At 40.6% G+C, this 20,479-nt stretch overlaps 1 protein-coding gene across 4 annotated transcripts in view; it reads right to left on the minus strand.

Moving 5' to 3' along the window:
* Positions 1-728: 728 nt before the first annotated feature.
* The window catches only part of LOC139226625 (putative leucine-rich repeat-containing protein DDB_G0290503), a 465,741-nt gene continuing 445,990 nt past the window's right edge, over positions 729-20,479 (minus strand). For 3 of the 4 annotated variants that reach the window (XM_070857512.1, XM_070857513.1, XM_070857510.1), the window contains 6 exons: positions 13,405-13,564; positions 12,472-12,585; positions 11,613-11,699; positions 8,745-8,907; positions 7,568-7,650; positions 729-2,270 (listed from right to left, as the gene is read on the minus strand). In XM_070857512.1, coding sequence (XP_070713613.1) covers positions 2,199-2,270; positions 7,568-7,650; positions 8,745-8,907; positions 11,613-11,699; positions 12,472-12,585; positions 13,405-13,564 — 679 coding nt within the window. In that variant the 3' untranslated portion in view covers positions 729-2,198. Of the gene's footprint in view, positions 2,271-5,030; positions 5,095-7,567; positions 7,651-8,744; positions 8,908-11,612; positions 11,700-12,471; positions 12,586-13,404; positions 13,565-20,479 lie in introns of all 4 variants that reach the window. The other variant, XM_070857511.1, reaches the window with a different exon arrangement.

The following is a 20,479-nucleotide window of genomic DNA, read 5'->3' on the forward strand; positions in this document are numbered from 1 at the left end:
AGGAGACAACACTGGTGCTGATTATCCAACTGTGTTCCCAGAGAAAAAGGCTCCCCCTCTAGAGAGTTTGATCGCTAGATCTATCCCTATTAACGTTTCTTGAACACATTCTCTCTAATTCCTGTTGCAACAACATTCCAGAGCTGACAGAAAGCAAATTAATGCCAAAGGTACATGCTATCTGAGGGATATGTGGGCAGCAAGTACCATTACTTCTCCCACACCCTCCAGTGAAGTAGGAGTAGCACTGATAAATGTACCCCCCATTTTAGATTCAAACTTGCATCCAAAAGGTGAAAGAACAGTGCACAGTCCCAACATGACACCAAATCTCCCCAATTGAACAATGTTCAATCCTTCCAACTTTTGAGGGGGTAGAAATTCTGTATTTCGAAGTGCAGTGAATTCAGTATTCCAGACTTTTTCTTTCAATGCAGATGAATGCTCACAAACAACATTCAGACGTGGTGCAAAAATATTTTATTGCTAACATATGCAAAGTTAGGTGGTGTGGTATTTACTGTGTATTTACAATCACAGACAGCAGTTTCTATGACTGGGAAGGGGAGTGAAAGGGAGCAAATTCAGCACATTTAAATAAATACAGGGGCCTGCCACTGGCAGAAGCTACAAAGCTACCCAATATCCCCCTCGCGCTCTCATACATACAGCAAGATGGCACTCTTTCTGCACATACAGGAAAAAAACGTACCAACGTCTTCAGATCCTACAGTTTATTATTTTTATTTTATTTTATGAGAAACAGTATCCCTTTGGTGGGCCAGCAAGACTGGAATATGAAACTATCAATCAAAACGACACAAACACGCTCCTTCACATCACTCCGGCTTGTCGTTTTCAAGGTAGTGTAAGCACATTTACTCAAACAACATACCATTAGTACCATGTAAATCAGCTACAGTTACTTGCAATACATCTGCAGTGGATTCTTCTTTGAAGCATCAGATGTTGTTAAAAGGTGAACTTGAAGAGCTCCATTGTTTCCTACAACATTAAATTGTAACTAAGCACAAATTGAGAGGTTACACTCTTGTTTTCACCTGCCCACTGGGTTCTGGTGGTCCCTCCGTTGTTTTTCAATGTCAATACTTCACTTTAACTTTACAAAGTCACGTGATTAATACACAGAATGCAATATAGATCTTGGCGTGCTTGATTTGCACAGGAATGACCAACAGTGGCAGAAGAACAAGGAAATAGCAAGTGTTGACCAAAAGCTAGATTAGTTAGGCTTTTGGTTCAAAATCTGAATATAGATTAGTGACAATGAAAGATTTTAACAGTACAAGTTGTTTGCTTGTTTATACTTTTGCCATATTCTGGCAGCACCGTTAAAACTTCACAGTCCACAGAGTCACTTTAGTACAGATATAGGTTCCTCACTAGCAGCTGTAGAAATGGCACGAATAACAGTATCAAAATGAATAAAGCTTCAAAACCACTGCCAACCTTTCTCGTCTAAAAAAAGTTTTAAAAGTTCCGAAGTTTAGTTACAGCCCTAGTTAATGGGCTTACAAAAAAAAAATGCAAAACAGAATTATTATGGAAGGTTGTGACAATTTTAATAAGATTTGTTTTGTGTGTGTGTGGGGGGGGGGGGGGGGATGGGGTTAAGAGAGGGCATTTTGCAGACCAGGAAAATGGGACACTGCCTCTAACTTGTACCTTCTCCTCCCACGTATTCAACATCCAGATCAAGCTTCAACTTTCAGTCCAATAAACAAAAATGAAAATACACAAGCATCCCTCTCTTGTGGTTATATACAAGTAGTGTCTTTCATACGTTTTTTTTCTAAAAAGGATTTCCCATTTGTTTACACAGTAGCTTATACAGCAGTGTATATAAATCAGCTTTACAGACTTTGTGAGGGACAACAAAATCCCCAAACATCGAAACAAAACAAAAAAGCTAATCCCTATGTAGTATTTACAGTAAGAGATCGCATAAGTCTAGTCGCAGCATCTGCAGTGCATGGAAAGTAAATGCTATAACTTTCCAATAATAATCTATAAGGGAAAATAGGTGTGTGTGGGTTGTGTGTGTGTGTGTGTGTGTTTTATTAAATACAGCCTGTATATCACAGCTGCAGCAACCCCAAAGCTCACATCAGAGGTCATCTTTGAGCTGCGATTCTCTGCAGGGGCAGGATGCTTGTCTCATACATGCAAAGGAGTTCTTAAAATTCTTTCGTCTCCTTATTTTCAAATAGGTGGAACCTCTGTTGAACAGTCAGTCCTTCTTTGAGGCTCTGTGAAAGGAAGGCAGGAAAAACAACCATCAATGCAGCACTCAGACCAAGTCATAAAACTGGGATAATCAATGCTTTCATTCTATGACACTACTCAGCAGGATTCAAGGTAGACAAAAATCACATGTTTAAAGTTTAATCTATAATTTGCTATAAAATGCCAACAAAGTACAAATTCTTTGCAACTGTTCACGCCAATGCTCTGTTTCTAATTACGTATGCAACTTTATCAACCAATGCCTTAGCTCTCTCAGCTCCATTGTTTCTAATTGTAGTCCTGACATCTGTTTTGACCAATTCAAAGATGTGAAGTATTTGCATCAATAGTATCAAAACAACATGGTGTTGGTTTACTCTCTAATACATCTTGCTGCAAACATATTAGGTTCATGGTTTGGTAATTTTAATAAAATGTCAGATTGTGAGGTTTTAGTTCACCTGAATTATGAAATCACATAGGCTAACAAGATGACTAACAATCGGTAACACAAAACAATGGTTGAATTTCACAAGTGACAGATGTCTACATACTGTAAATGTCTGATGAAACACTAGAAAAACAACATGTTCATCTAGTTTATTAGTGCATATAACTCACCTTCTACAGACAATACAACAGGATTATTTTGTGGATTAAACAATAGACTGAGCATTCAGTGGAGAGTCAGTTAGAATACCATACATGCACATTTTCAGGCACAGCAAGGACAAACACAATAAAAGCTGCAATTAAAATAGGCACCACACAATGCAACAAAATAAGCAACATGGTTTTGGTTGATAATGCCCCATTTCGCATACAAACTCAAGGTTCAGTTTATCAGCTACTCTGCAGGATACATTACCCAAGCTAGCATGATTCACTTTCACACCACAGGGTTGGACACAAGCTAACTGTCCTACCAGATCTGTAATATGGTACCCGGGGAGAAAGTTCAGTGTTAATCAAAGAAAATGTTTATGAAAGTGATGTGTCCTTGGGTAAGAGAGGTTATTATGGACTTTTTGTTCACAATGATAACAGAACACTAATGTCACAAAGATAAACAGCAGCTTTGATGCAAGATAAAGTTTCTTCAATAATGACCCAATGTGCCTCAATTCTGAACCTTGAACCTTCTCCCACTGCATCAGAACGCCATTTCAACTTCCCACAGCAGCAATCTTTGTGGCTACTTTCAGAGTGAGATCGCCCATTTATGACCAACGGGCTTGCACTCAGATTGAGACTGCTCAACTTGCAGGAGAGGATGAGATTCCATCTAAGCTAAATTCAGGTCTCAAATGTTCAAAATGACATTTGAACCCATTGTATTACCCAATCTTCTGGCTGATTTGATTGGGAGGGTTGTTAAAACACAGATGTCACAAATACTGTTAACATCTACCAACAAAGTACAAGTATGACAAACATCTGCTTGAATTTCAGAAGATATATATGGCTTGGTGCAGTCAATTATTACAAGACATTAATCCTCAATCGTGTTAACCAGGCTCTCTGTAGCTGTCTCAGGTACATGGCTTTATCATCCTGATGACATCATGATGCCACAAGCATACTTTAGCTTATAAGGTTCACTTCCTCACTAATTTTAAGGTAGAACCAAATTATTTCAAAAGTAGACCTAGCTACTTACGGATAATTATAACAACGAGAAGACAGAGTCCTTGTTAACTCGCTGGAGGGGAGGTTACTTTGTTCACAGGAAACACAGCCGACAACCCTTCCACATTTAGCCCAGTCCCGAGAAGTCTAAGTTACTGATGTGTGGAATGGCTGGTCAGTAGTCTAACCATTACTTAAGCTGCAGTTTTGCAGTTCAAGCCAATAAATGTTAAGACAACATGAATGGAAATCTTCTATTGATAAACGAGCTGATGCTCAGCAAAGTGGAACATTCTGTATCAGCCAAGAACACAGTGCAAGACGCTTAATTCTGCAGCACAATTTTGAATAAGCATGCACAAACCAAACACTAAATTTTCAATATTCATACACCCATAGTTTACAATAATTGTGGCACTGATTTGCCAAATCAGTGGAAATAAGCAACATAGACAGGAAACATAAAAGAAACAGAGGCCAGGCGAATATACTAAACCTCTGATGCTGTTGCTGGGTCAACACATGACTTTGGCTATTGTGACCTATCTTGGGAACATTGGAATATAGGAACAGGAGGAGGCCATTCAGCCATTCAATGAGATCATGGCTGATTTATATCTCAACTCCATCCACCCTGCTTAGCCCCATATCTCTTAATACCTTTGACTAGCAAAAATCTATCAATATCAGATGTATAAGTAATTGAGCTAGCATCTACTGCTTTTTGTGGGAGAGAGTTCCATACTTCCCTCTACTGTTTGAAATAGCTTGCAATCAAGCACAGAATTTAAGAAATTTCTACTTAGATTCCCACAATTATTCTCCAGTATTCGACCCAGTGCATGAGCTACAGTGATCTATATTTTGAATCATGCCAATTATTGGGACAGATGTTGGTACACCACTGTGACACTATGATAAAGCTGTTGTGCAGAAATCAAACAAGTTTTACATAAATTTAGAATCTTGGGTTCACCTTACTCTGTAAAAATGTGCTTGGAGACACAGCAATGAGAGATTTAATTCCACACAGGCCAAAGCAGAGTCCAGGAAACAAACCTAGACAGATCCCATTGCATGTCCACACATTAAAAACATCCCAACTCCCACAGTGACATGCCTTCACTCAGTGACAATAACCAATGGTGGTTTACCTAAAGGGAAGATGTCAATCATCAAGCAGCTCTAGCTGTCCCATGCCAGCTCTTTACTCACAGACTAAAGGACGACGAAGGGGAGCAAAATAGAATAAGGAAGGTTAGAAAGCAATGCATCACTGTTAACCCATGAACCATAGACTAAGATTTCTGGCTGGATTCTTCCCAGCGCTAAAAAGGGTCTCTTCAAGGGGTGCTCGACGAAAAGTACTGAGATACAGAGTAGTCTATGATGGTTCCTTCCATGCAAGCTTATCTGAGTGACTTTACTTTCTTCCTTCATCAACAAAATGGTTCAAATTATATGTTTTTGTACTTTAAAAAAAAATCTAAAAACTTTTCCTTTGCTCGCACTCTTTTCCAGTGATCTCACACTCGACCTTCAAGAGTGTGGCTAGCAGAGCCACAGACTGCTCCACATCACTGATGGTACAGTGTACATCTAAGCTGGGATTGATACAATCTTGGTACTGACCTCAGAATGGGTAAACATGTCATTTCCAACTTAGCTTTGATGGGTCTTTGGAAGGTGTACTATCACTACAAAAATTTCATTTTTTAAAAACTTCCTATTGTTATTTTCTCTTTTAAAAAAAAAAAAAATCCCCCAGCCTAGTGTGCAACCCCACACAAAAGACAGACAATCTGCTCCCCTCATTTTCCCAAAGCAGCTCTATGACTGGCTACAGTTGATGCATTGGTTTAGCTCTTGGGTGATTCCTGATGCACTTCCCTTCACTTTTGTGGTGATGCAGCCGACTGTTGAACCAGATCAATGATTCCCTACTTGGGGAATCATGCCTATTACTGGGGCTATTTTAGATAGGGCACCTTTTTGAAAATGGCACTTCACTTTTAAAGCTGTGGTAGTATCAAAGGGCAACCAGCCCCCAGAAGGCAGTCACCAGGGAATCACACCTTCAGTAGAGGAGGAGAGGGGGAAGGAGAACAGTGGGGAAAAAAAGGGACTTTTATTTTTAGACTGTGAAACCTCCCTCCCAAATAGGGCATTGGTTGTAATAAAAGACTTCAGTGAGAAGAAAATGTTTCCCTCAGCTGGTTTTTATCATAGTAAGTTTCTCTACATTTGGACTATTACTACAAATAATATAAAACTAACACTAAGGATGTACTAGCCAAAAACTGTACTTGGTCACAGTTGTGATTAGCCTGGAACGGCAAATTATTTTAAGTGTTGTTATATAAACTCAACACTCACCTCAAAGATCAGCTTTGCATGGGAACAGTTTAGGATGATAAGCATATGTTTACAAATAAAATAAATAAATGATACACAACCTGACTTGGTGGCTTATCATACAATAAGGTACCCAAAAATGTGAAGACACATAACGCATAAACCCACAGGATAAATCAGTAATGCAGGGCTGCTTCATGTACATTTGTTTTTAAACTATGCACCAAGTCAAGTCATGCATTCGTTTTATACCACAGGTAGGATGTGTGTGTGTGCATTTGCATGAACTAGAAGTCTTCACGTACCATCAGAAAGGTTGAAGCACTCTATTTCTACCCCACCCAGTTTTCTTCCCTCTTCTCCCAAAAGAGGTTGGAGTGTGGTTTCATAGATGCAGCTCTTTGGTACCTCACCCAAGTGGCCATTTCAATGCGAGAGTTGATACTCAGAGTGTCAGCAGGCTATTTTACTATGTGCGCACACTTTCTGGCAGAGGCCACATGATCGGGAATCCTTGTTGTTTTTTTTTCCCCCACCATTCCTACACCAGGAACAGTGATGCTAATTTCAATGCCTTTCTGCCGCTTTCATATACTAAGCCAAAGGGGTGTCAGGAGGACAGGAGTTTTTGGTTCCGTGCTGAATTTGGGAACTACATAGATCACAATATGTGCAGGCTGCATTTGAGGTATCCATTTCCCATCTGCACTGGTCAGATGTTTGCATGCCATATACAGATATTTGAATATCTCATTGCTATAGGTGGTACTTATACGTGATTTGAAAACAATCCTAATGGTGAAATAGTTACAATCTCCCCCATGTCCACACCTGCGGTATAAAACTCATTTAACAGAGCACATCAAAGTTTTCAGGAACTACACAGAATACCTAGTTTCCTTCCATTTTACATGTCCAGCAGGTTTATTTCTATCTTGGATTAAATAAAAAACATTTTTTTTAGATTGGGTGATAGACAAAGGGGAGTTTGGTTTTCTAGGCCTGTTCTAGTAATTTGAAATTAAATTCCGTAAGAAGCATAATGGGTTTATTTATTAATGTGTAGAGATCTCCTCCTCTTCTTGTAGAGCTTACCTGTATAATGGAGACTGAGTGCCTTAGTGTAACCCTCAGTGGTCCATACTAGATTGTAGCAACTGCTACACTACCAACTGCAGAACTGGTTTGTTATGTGGAAAAATGAAAGGATGCTTGACAGAATACCAATGATAATATTAGCAAATATACCGACGCACTTGAGCTTAGTAGTATTGCTTCAGGCTAAACCGCAGTAGAGAGAATGGATACTGGAAATGTCGAAGAAACTAGAGCTTACCTTTGATCTCAATGTCCGATCTGCTCGTTTTGCTGCAGCTGCCATCTTCAGGATATCTGGATTGCTTTTTGATTTCATTATATCTGAGAAAAAATGTATTTTTTTTTTAAATTGGCTTCACGTTGGCTCCAAGATTTAATTTCAAGGACTTAAGTTCAAGGACATCAAATTGTCCCCACCTCGACAAAACATGCTTATAACCAATTTCACTGTACCAGTCACAATGATGGCAACACTTTCTCCATGGTCCTTAGCACAGGTGAAACACCTCTACATTATAGAGATTTAAGGGACACCAAGTCTTCTGTCTGAACAGTGTAACTCTATGGAGGAGCTTTTGTAGAGGGAATATTTTTAATATGGAGCATTTTTAGAGTATTCCTAAGTATATAATTTCAAAAAGTAAATGAATATTTTCTAACGTGCAGTAATTATCAACAAACTTGTAACCAAATTCCCCTTTCCAGATGCATTTTCTCCTTTTTACCCCTCTTTTCCTGAAGGCAGTGATGCATGTTGGAATTATGGTTTCATGGGCACAGGAGCCCTCCAAAAGCCCAGCCGTTCATCACGTTCAAGCCTCGACTGTGAGTGGCAACAGGCTATGTGATTCACAGGTACATCCTGCCCTCGCCAGCAGAGGTCACTGGATAGCAATCGAGAACAGGAAGCATGGAAACGTTTCCCCTTCCCCTAGCTCTCTGAGCGCCGAGATCAGTTACAGAGCATCCAGCCTCACTCCAGTAAATCCGTTCAGTCAGTACAAATTGGGACCAAATGTGGAGCATTCCTGGCTTGCACTTTTTTGAAACAAAAAGGCATCATGCACAATTCAAGATGTGGAATCAGTTGGGCTCCTAGAAGGTTCAATTAAAATAAAATCATGCTCAATACATACTCCAGTATCACAAGGTAGGTCCAGATAAAGACTCTTCAGCCCATATGGCTTCATTCTTCTAAAATAGCAAACCTTCTGTCTTCCCACTACAGCAACCAGCTATCTCTTAAATGAGTCCAGTGTTTTAGTCTCAACCACCCGTCTTGAAAGTTGATCCCAAGATCACCCATTGCATAAAGGAGTAAATAAAGAGATGGTTCTTCACTAAAACAAAGTATAGTCTATTTAAATTAGTAAAATTATATGGGCTATGATTTCCAACTCCTGTGTTGGCTGTACCGTATCTGCTGTGCTCCGTTTCATCCATGGGTTGATCTCCAAATGCTTCCTGCGCCAGCTGGAGCTGCTCTTTTAGTCTGTTTACGTCACGCTCCGATTTAGCCTTGACTATACTAAGCTCTGTGTAGATGTCCTTATACTTGTCTGCAGCGTATTTTTTATCCTGAAGAAACAAATGCATGTTGCAGAATTCACAATAATTTACAAAGAGATTACATCCTGAATGAGCAGAATACTGTTATCTCAACCCAGTGATGGCAGCTCTGTTTCCCAGACTGCTCGTCACTTAGTTCTGTCTTTGACACAGTTGTCTCTTTCAAGATACTAATGATCTCCCACCTCCACAGCTTCCACCTCTGCACTCTCAAGTGCACCACTGGCCTGGACATCCACCACCTCACTTGATGGTCAAATCCTCCTACTACCCCCCAGCATCATTCTCGTGAGGAAAATCCCATACTCCTTAAACAGTAACCACAACCTCGGACCTAAAACCCTGCACTTTCCATCCTCACCTCCAACCCCATCACACAGCAACAGTTAAATATTATTTTATTGAGAATTTAATTTAGCTGGTCCTATGGTTTTGAAAAATAAATGAAATTACATTTCTGGAGAAATATTACACTGTAGAATCAACACTAATTTCATCACTGATTAAGAAAAAAAGTATTTTTAAAATGGATCTCAAATCCTAGGATTTGATAGTATCTTGAAACAGATACAAAGCATCTGATGTTAGTTACAATGATGGAACCAATTATATTCTTGAATTATCACAAACAACAAAAACTGGTAATTGCTGGGATTTCTAAGTATAAAAGTAATTCTATTTATGCTGTTCACATTAATATGCACGGATGCTGTTTTGTGTAGTAACACTAGATGGCACTAAACAATAAGACTTCTGCAGGACCTTCAGGCCAATTTCTGTTGCAAGTCCAACTACATTCTGCAGCAAGTGAATTTATACTCTGACAGATCTATTCAGTTCCCGTTGTACACTACTAAATGTGCTACAATACTAACTGTAACAGCAACTATTTTTAGATTAAAAATTGGAGCAAGTATAGAGTGACAATTAAAGTTACAGTACAGGATATGGAGGAGAAAGGACAAAAGTAACAGAACACAAGCTAGAACAAAGAGCGGCAGCAAAATAAGGAACAGAGATCTGGGGCAGCCAGCCAGTAGTGGAAGAGGTCCAGGTACCCAAATTGCAGGGACATGAGGGGGAATGAATGGCAGAGTCAAGAGTGGACGGGGCAGCAGCGCAAGTGCATTTGGCACTTACAATCAGCTTAAGTGAATATGGAATTCTTGTGGGAACAGGAGCAAAACTGCAAGATTTCCACGTTAACCAAGAAGCTGACTTTAACCAATGCCAAAGCTCTGCCACTCTTGATTCTGGCACCAAACCCACAATTCAATGGCCTGCAATCATTATTGTTCCTATTTTTAGATGGGAGAAATTCGCAGAATGGTGGAGCTCCCTGGAGGGCCTGTCCATATTGATGTAAAACTCTCAAACTGTCTCAAAGCTCATGTCTGCCCTGCAAACTCTTACTCATTGGCTGGAATTCCTTAGTTTTATTGTTTGTGTTGTTGTGCGTATTGCATGTAAATGAGCGCCAAAAACAGTTAAAATTCTGTCCAAACTTAATTAGACTGGAAGGTGCAATGCTCTTCCCACTTCATCTATGATCGATAGTGATGCACTTGTAATGCTCTTATTACTGAATACAGCATGGGAAAACGAGCACAGTGGTCTTTACATCATTCAAGCTATCATCTCTGTACCACAAAGCCCCTCCCCCATACTTGGAAAAGACAAACCTTGGGTTCCAAAGGGAATTCTCAAAATAGCAACTGGACAAATCAGTTGAATAAAAACATACAACACATCAAGCCTTGTAAAAAATCTATGCTATAAAAAAAATTAACCTGTACTGCTCCTTCAAAAGACTAATATCAACGAATAGTTCTAAAGTAACTGCACAGAATGCTTTGTGAAGAATGGCAGTAGCTTTCATAACGGCTTATTCGATAAAGGTATTTGATTGGGCTCATGACTGACAAATGGTGTATAACTTGGATAAGTGCAGTTTTATGCATGTGGGCAGGACAAATGCTCAACATTCATACACTGAGAGCTGGACCTGCTTACGGCTGGAGCGGAGATCACCTCTCACAGCAGGTAGGTACTGCAGAGAATTCAGGGCCAGAGTGATCTCCTGGACTAGTTTTGATCGCCTAGATGGGTCGGAGAGGAATTTCCCACTCCCAAATTTGCCAGGGGTTTTAAAATCTGGTTTTTCGCCTCCCTGGAGATAACATAGTTTTGGGTGGGGTGGAGAGTATATACACAACATATCGTAATTTGTGAGGGGTAGGCTTGATGAACCATAGGGTCTTTACCTGTCCATCATTGCTCCCATGTCTGTATTGCCTGGTTTGGTAATGAGCCATGCAGACCAGAAGGTCGCATATTCTATTCCCAATGTGTGCTGAGTTAGCCAATCTCAACCAGGCTGGCGCTACAATTGGTGTTGGAGCTCCTTGACTGAGGGTGGCAATCAACCAGGGTTCCTATCCCTGACTGCTATCCACGGAGCCCTGCTGGAAGTGCTAGTGTGCGGTTATCAGGTAAAGGCTGCAATGCTCCCCACAGCTGCATAGTCTGCTAGCATTCACCATCTAGGCTCTCACATGAAGATACAGTGGAGGGCTGCTGGTACCCCAACCGGAGTTGGTACCTTCAGGAGAGGAGGAAAATTAAGGCAAAATAAGCTAAAACTAGCTCTCAATTGGAACAAAAAATAGTTAAAGCTACCAACAGGGATTTAGCACAGTGAGGAGACTACTTACGCGCTGAGCAGTCTGTAGTTCATCTTTCAGGGAATTAATTTCTTGTTTTAAGTATTGTATTTCCGATTCTTTGACCCGCAGCAACACCTAGACAGGATATAAATAATTGCATTAAACATCGGAATATTTCAATGTAACCCATAAACCAAACTGCGATGAATGTTTTGCCTATCGGGAAGACATGGTTCCAAGTTTGTGTTCAGATTTAAAAAGCTGCTGTTTCATTCTAGACTACAGTGGGGAAGCAAGACAAAAGGTCTCTCCTTTAATTTATTGTGGAAAGTGCATCTATCATTGTACAATCTGAATGCAATTCTATATTAGAGACTTATTTTTGACTGTTTTCAAAATTGGGTTTCTCCAGACTGCTTTTTTGTTGTTCTGCATTATATAGATGGAGTGCTTTTTGCAGTGCATATTTAACCAATGCAATTTTTCGACCCTGGTTCTGATTTTCCCTTTCTGCATTCACATTTTTTGAAGGATTTTTATTAAAAATTTAAACAGCCTGGCAACCTGCAACAGTTTCCCCAACTCACCGACACTAACATTTCACTGTTTACATGATCCTTTCTCCTCTTCCAAATCTTGACATTTTCCCTTCTTTTCCTGCACTCCCAGTTATGATTCACTGCACCTTCACATGACCCTGTCTACTCTCAAGAAAAATAACACCAAGTAATTCTAAACAACAAAACTAATCTGGCAAGCACAGGGATCAGATTCTCCTTAGCGGTAGCTAGTCAGTGCTGCAGTCTTGTATAATCAAATTCCTAATCCACAACAAACCTGGGAGCAGCATAATTTAATGCCCTTGATACCTTCGTTCAGAGTTTTGTTCTGCACATGTATGGCTTACCTCTAGTTCATATACTTCTTTGCCTTGTGATAGGCCAGTGGCATCCCCTCCGTTGTCACTTGTCATCATTGTTCTCAGCCGTGTTATTTCTGCAGCCAAACGATTATTCAGCTCCTTTTGGAAACAATAAACCCAGTAAAACACAGGAGGATAAAGAATCAACACTTGAAGATTTTATCACTCAAAAAAGGAACATATGATCCTACAACAAAAAGAGAGAGAGAGAAAAGACTGAACCAAAAAACATGTTATGTAGTATTGCATATCAGAGAACATTTATAGATTCAGCCACCAATAGATCAATGGAGCATGAAACAGCTCGATTATAATTCTTGAGAGTAAGTGAAGAAACAGGTACCTTAGAATCTCACTTCAAGTGTTGCTTAGCTGACCATGATTTAACAGAGCTAACCTTGCAAAGGAAAGTCAAGGGACCAAGCATTGACAAGCTACTGGCAGTACTCTGGAAAGAACTAGTCTCCGCCACCACCCCACCCTGCAACAATTTCCTGAAGGCACTAGTTCTTGGAGGCAGACTATTCCATGAGCATCAACAACACTGGAGTGCTTTGCCCAATTGACTATTCCTTGTGTGTAAATCTGAACAGGGTATTTCCATCCAAGTCTGATGCAGTTTTCAATATTCACAAGTATGCATTTTCCAGCAAGAGTAGGAATGCTGGCTTATTGTCCCCTTTCCAACCAGTTGTTCTGCCCCAACAGAGATCAGCTAAGGTTAGTTATTCCCTGCACACCATCTTCATTTGAAAATTGCAAGTGTTGTATATACTATATGGCAGTACCACTAAGCTGGCAATGCAACTTTGTGTGGGATTTTAACACTGAATCCAGTTACATTCCAAAACAAAAACAAACAGTGGTATTTTTTTTTGTACATTCACAGTATTATATGGTGGCGAAGACATTTCATACCTGGTTATGCGCATTTAGTTCTTGGTTTTCACGTTGGCATTGTCTTAATGCCTGCCGCTCTGCTTCCAAAGCTTGAGCCAAGTGTGCATTTTCTAGACACTTTTGGGAGTACTGCTCTGACAGGACTTCGATTTCTCGATGCAATGATGCCAGCTCCTCACTGTCAAACAACATTGAAGTAGTTTAATTTCTTGAATGCTGCTAAATTATACACGTTCCATCTTTAAACTGTTATTCAGTAACATTGTTTCAGCATGCGTTATGAAGCACATTTATAATATATTACTACAATTCAGGTCAGGCGGGAGGTCTTTCCTTCTTATCCCAATGAAAAATTATTTAGTAGCCTCAGAAAAGTTAGCTGGGGTAGTCGGAAAGGTGGTGGTGGGGGTCGCTGGACGGGGAAGTATATGGATATCTAGTTCTGGAACATGTGGCTTATGTATAGTACATGAACATTCGCAATAGTAACTCAATTGCCTCGCGATGCTCTTGTTTTTCTGTGTGGAGATTATTTTCAGGCTTTCTGTGTATACTGGCCTGATATTAAATTTCAATGCAGACAGCAGATTTCTCTTCACAATGCTCCAATGACCCCTTATTTTAAATGTGAAGCTATGGTGTAAGGCACTGTGGAGTAGCTCGTCACAATGACAATACCCAAACTTCATTTTGGATTGGCTGCAACAGCTCAGTGAAAGATTATTTCCAGCGGTCACTGAATTGGTAACAATGGGGGAAGACACGAAAATGATTTTCCTTAACACATAAAAGGTCATTAGGATGAGGAATGACATCCTTTGTGACTGTGATAAAGGCAAACTATCCCTCCTCGTTCTTCTTGACTTATCTGCAGCCTTTGAGACAGTTGACCACTCCATCCTCCACCTCTCCACCGTCGTCCAGCGGGGTGGGACTGCACTCATCTGGTTCCATTCTTATCTATCTAATCATAGCCAGAGAAACACCTGCAATGGCTTCTTTTTCCGCTCCTGTATCGTTACCTCTGGTGTCCTTGAAGGATCTATCCTTAGCCCCCTCCTATTTCTCATCTACATGTCGCCCCTTGGTGACATCATCTGGAAACACAGTTTCAGTTTCCACATATACGCTGATGACACCCAGCTCTACCTCACTACCACTTTCCTCGACCCCTCCACGGTCTCTAAATTGTCAGACTGCTTGTCCGACATCCAGTTCTGGATGAGTAGAAATTAAATATTGGGAAGATCGAAGCCATTGTCTTCGGTCCCCGTCACAAACTCTGTTCCCTAGCCACTGGCCCCATCCCTCGCCCCAACCTCTGTCAGAGGCTGAACCACACTGTTCGCAACCTTGGTGGCATATTTGACCCTGAAAAGAGCTTTCGACCACATATTCACAGCATAACTAAGACCACCTATTTCCATCTCCGTAACATCGCCCGTTTCTGCCCTTGTCTCAACTCATCCGCTGCTGAAGCCCTCATCCATGTCTTTGTTACCTCTAGACTTGACTATTCCAACGCACTCCTGTCTGACATCCCACATTCCAAGAGTGGATAATCAAGGAGCTATAGGGAAGGAGGAACTTAATACAATCACTAAAGAAGTACTACTTGGTAAAATAATAGGACTAAAGGTGGATAAGTCCCCTGGACCTGATGGCTTACATCCTAGGGTCTTAAAAAGTGGCTGCAGAAATAGTGGATGCATTGGTTGTAATCTACCAAAATTCCCTGGATTCTGGGGAGGTCCAAGCAGATTGGCAAACCGCAAATGTAATGCCCCTATTTAAAAAAGGAGGCAGACAGAAAGCAAGAAACTATAGACCAGTTAGCCTAACATCTGTCGTTGGGAAAATGCTGGAGTCCATTATTAAGGAAGCAGAAGTAGGACATTTGGAAAAGCATAATTCAATCAAGCAGAGTCAGCATGAAAGGGAAATCATGTTTGACCAATTTTCTGGCGTTCTTTGAGAATGTAACGAGCAGGGTGGATAAAGGGGAACCAGTGGATGTGGTGTATTTGGATTTCCAGAAAGCATTCGTTAAGGTGCCAGATAAAAGGTTACTGCACAAGATAAAAGTTCACGGGGTTGGAGGTAATATATTATAGCATGGATAGAGGATTGGCTAACAGAAAACAGAGAGTCGGGATAAATGGGTCATTTTCCGGTTGGCCAACAGTAACTAGTGGGGTGCCGCAGGGATCGGTGCTGGGGCCTCAACTATTTATAATCTATATTACACTGATGAAGGGACCGAGTGTAATGTAGCCAAGTTTGCTGATGATACAAAGATGGGTGGGAAAGCAAATTGTGAGGACACAAAAAGTCTGCAAAGGGATATAGACAGGCTCAGTGAGTGGGCAAAGATTTGGCAGATGGAGTATAATGTGGGAAAATGTGAGGTTATCCACTTTGGCAGAAAAAATTGAAAAGCAAATTTAATTTAAATGGAGAACAATTGCAAAGTGCTGCAGTACAGAGGGACCTGGGGCTCCTTGTGAATGAAACACAAAAAGTTAGTATGCAGGTACAGCAAGTAATCAGGAAGGCAAATAGAATGTTGGCTTTTATTGCAAGGGGGATGGAGTATAAAAGCAGAGAAGTCCTGCTACAACTGTATAGGGTATTGGTGAGGCTACACCTGGAGTACTGCGTACAGTTTTGGTCTCAATATTTAAGGAAGGATATACTTGCATTGGAGGCTGTTCAGAGAAGGTTCACTAGGATGATTCCAGAGATAAGAGAGTTGTCTTATGAAGATAGGTTGAGTAGGTTGGGTCCATACTCACTGGAGTTCAGAAGAATGAGAGGTGATCTTATCGAAACATACAAGATAATGAGGAGTCTCAACAAAGTGGATGCAGAGAGAATATTTCCACTCAGACGAAACTAAAACTAGGGGTCATAGTCTCAGAATAAGGGGCCACCCATTGAAAACTGAGATGAGGAGGAATTTCTTCTCTGAGGGTTGTAAATCTAGGGAATGTTCTGTCCCAGAGAGCTGTGGAGGCTGGGTCTTTAAATATATTTAAGGCTGAGATAGACAGATTTTTGAGCGCTAAGGGAATACAGGGTTATGAGGAGTGGGCAGGGAAATGGAGCTGAGTCCATGATCAGATCAGCCATCATCATCATCATCATCATAGGCAGTCCCTTGGAATCGAGGAAGACTTGCTTCCACTCCTAAAGTGAGTCCTTTGGTGGCTGAACAGTCCAATGTGAGAGCCACAGACCCTGTCACAGGCGGGACAGATATTAGTCAGGGGAAGGGGAGGTGGGACTGATTTGCCGCACGCTCCTTCCGCTGCCTGTGCCTGACCTCTTCACGGTCGCGGCTTTTATCTTATTTAATGGCAGAGCAGGCTCGAAGAGTCAAGTGGCCTACTCCTGCTCCTATTTCTTATGTTCTTAAGTTACCCTGCGTAAATTTGAGGTCATCCAAAACTCGGCTGCCCGTGTCCTAACTTGCACCAAGTCCCACTCACCCATCACCCCCGTGCTCACTGACCTACATTGGCTCCCGGTTAAGCAATGACTCTATTTCAAAATTCTCATCCTTGTTTTCAAATTCCTCCATGGCCTCGCCCCTCCCTATCTCTGTAATCTCCTCCAGCCCCACCCCTCACTGTGCATACCGAAACTGTGTGAACTGGCTGTATGGAAAGCAAATAAGCTTCGAAGTTGTAGAGACAGGACCATCGAGTATAAGACAGAGAGTATTATATTTAGATTGCATAAGGCTTTGGTACATCTGCACTTTGTCACGTCATTGTGGCACCCACACATGCTGAAGGTCATAAGAGACTCTGGAGAAAGTCCAAGGGAGGTCAACCAGAATGATACTTAGCCTCAGGGCACTTAATTATGAGGAGAGGGTTCATGATTTGGAAATATATACTTTTGAGAAACAAAAACTTAGAGAGGAAATGTCAGAGATTTTTTTTTTTAAATTGATGAAGGGACTGAACTTGGGTTAGAGATTTTACTTGAGATGGAGAAGGATGGTAGAGCATGAAGAGAGTGAGGTTATATGGCAGGAATTATTTCTTTGGACAGGGAGCCATTGACCTCGAACAGAGTACTTGAACATTAGTGGGTATGGATCCACTGCTGTCCTTTAAAAGACAACTTGGCAGGTCCCCCTGTGGAGGACATTTCAGTTATAGAGGACCACTTGCCACTAGTAATTGTGAGGTTTTATAGGGATGACAGACACCTGGAGCTTAGCTTGATTGCCTTAGGGAGTTGAAGAGGAATTTCCCAGGTTGCAGAACATGGGGTGGGTCAAACGTGTACATTGTCGCACCATGTATTGATTGGGGGGCACCTTGATGGTCTGCTCCCACCTCCTTTTTCATACATTTGTAAATAGCTGCCAAGTCAAGCACAACATGCAGGAGAAATTTAGATAAATAATTGAAGAAAAATATTAAAGGTTACAGGGAAAGAGCAAGGAAATGGGAATAGAGTAGATAACTTCAATCGAGAAACTAGCATGGGCGCAGGCACAATGGGATAAGTTCTTTCTGCACCATCATTTCTGTGATTCACTAGCCCATTACACGTAAGACAATAATATTTATTGCAGAACTCAATTTTAAATGGTGCTTTCAGCTAAAATTCTAATGTAATTTATTTATTTGACAGCTACTTGGTTGTGGGGAGGGGGAAAAAAATCTAAATCAGAATGATTGATCAAAGGAGGGAAGAATAGGGTAGGAGCTTGGGTGTTAAATATTTGCAAAGCTCTCTGTTATTTGGTTTGAAATATATATAGTTCCCCCATTATTCACATTTCAAGTCCGCTCCAGTGATGTAGCTTAGAGGCAGTTGGCATGCATCCTGAATCAGTTTTATGGACCGATGTGAATAGGCCAAAGTGTACCAAAGCGAAAGACAGCCCTGTACTCAGCATAGTTCTTTCTTTCAAGTTCTGGCTGCATCGGATCAACCCCCAAGATGGTCCAAACCAGCGGCTCTGGTTAAGATCAGGTGGAGGATAAAGCTCTTTTTGCAGATGGGGCAAATAGAGCAGTGGGTAGGGGAGGGGCTCATCTTTTGGAAGATAGGGGAGAGGTTGAGGTTAAGAATTATTATAGTGAAGGGGGAATACAGTCTAAAAAAGTAAGTTCAGGGTGAGCTATGCCCAAGGCAAATAGGAGAGGGCTTAACAGGGTTAGTGAAATAAAGAATATAAAAACTGGAAGGGTAAAGCGAAATATCAACGTGTCAGAGTTGGTGTTTATTTAAATATGTAATTAATAAAACATATTAGAAATTAAGTCACAGAGCTAGACGCACTAATTAGAGTGGTAGGAAATGATGATGCAGCCTCGACTGAAACTTGACTTCAGCTGAGGCAAGACTGAACTAAATATTACTGGTATAAAATTTGCAAGAGAGAAAAGGGAAAAAAAGGAGATGGCCTTACTAATTAAAGACAACTTATTGATAGTAGTCAGACAGAGACTGTCTGGGATCTGTTGCCATATCTGGTGTTCATTATACACTAAGGAATAGTGAGATAGAAGACAAGCACAAGGACTTGTAGGCAACTCAGAAAGGATTACAGTAGCAGCAGAGTTGTAAAGCAGAGGGTTTTTAATTACCCTAAATAAAATGCAGTAAAACAAAAACAAAACCAGGAATGTTTCCATAAAACATTATGTTGCATGTCCAACAAGGGTGCAGTGGCAGATTTGGCTCCAGGAATGAAGGAAGAGTGACTAGTGTCCTGAACGTAGGAGAACATTGGGTAATAGTCATCATAATCTAAATTTGGTTCAGATTAAAAAAAGAAAAATAGGAATCCAATATAAAGGCTGGTCTGGAAATGAGCCAATTTCAGAGGGATGAAACGGAACCTAGCCCAGATTCATTGGGTGGAAAAAATGGCAGACCAAACAGTGGAAAAAGCAGTGGGAGATATTTAAAAATGAGATGGATAAGATTAACTACATTTTGACTAGGAATAAAGTAGGTACATCAAAGAGTGGAGAGAGAGAAAAGTTAGACCAAAAAAATGAGATTTTAAAAAGGCAGGCCAGAAGCCTGGAAGGATCATGGTCACCCTGTTAGAGAAATGAGTGAGTTTGCATGATTGTGCTTTTGTAAAGTGTCTTGGGATATTAAAAGCGCTACATAAATGCATATTGTTGTAAAGTTTTTAAAAAATTCAATATTAAAAAGTGCATTCTCACCAGCCAAAAGGGTGGATAACCTGTTCCTAGGCCTCTGGTGATGACTTTCTGAAATTGCCTGCTTGGAGATATGCCAGACTAACCTAGGGCGCCTATCTTTCCCTCCCTCCCTGTGGGGAATCACCTGGCCTGCACCTGGTGCCTCCCTATGACAGTGTAGGTGAAAACCAGTGCCTTCCTATGACAATATGAATGAGGTGTATAACTCCAAGAAGAGGTTTGCAGAGTCCTAGCCAATGTCAAATCACCTTGTGGTGCAGTGTGTTAGTTTCACCACCGAAGGACAAGAATACCTTTAAGAAAAGAGATTTCTTGAAACAACCAAAAAAGTATGTGTGCAAACCATGGCAAAAAGAATGTATTAGGATTAGCGCCGTCAACGATGAACAAAATATCAATCGCAATTAATCTTGTAATTGAAAATTTTAATCAGTTAACCTTGATTTAATCACATTGATCCAATTATAGCTTCCAATACAAGTTTGTTTTAGTCCTGATGCTATCATCCAAGAAGGAGCCCAGTTTTGTCTGTTTTCAGCTCACTTGCTGTGACACAAACAAATCACTTAAAGAAAAATCCATTTTTACATAAGAAATAAATTTATTGCTATAACATAAAACTAAGTAATTTTATAAGAGAAAAGATCACTTTACCTGCGTACAACCCGTTGCCCCCTTTTCCCTCCTATTCTCTCTCTCTTTACAGCTAACTACTTTCCCCATCAATTTTTGAAGTTAAATAGCTTTCATTTACCTTTATTCTTTAAGCACCTTGCTCCAATGTCTATTTTGAAGGTGAGAATCAAATATTTTTTTTTACATGAGGGTATTCATTGGTTAAAAAAACAGCTACCAGCCTCTCAAAAGTCAGATTCTACAGATTGACA

This window comes from Pristiophorus japonicus, chromosome 16 (assembly GCF_044704955.1).
Source record: "Pristiophorus japonicus isolate sPriJap1 chromosome 16, sPriJap1.hap1, whole genome shotgun sequence".
NCBI lineage: Eukaryota > Metazoa > Chordata > Chondrichthyes > Pristiophoridae > Pristiophorus > Pristiophorus japonicus.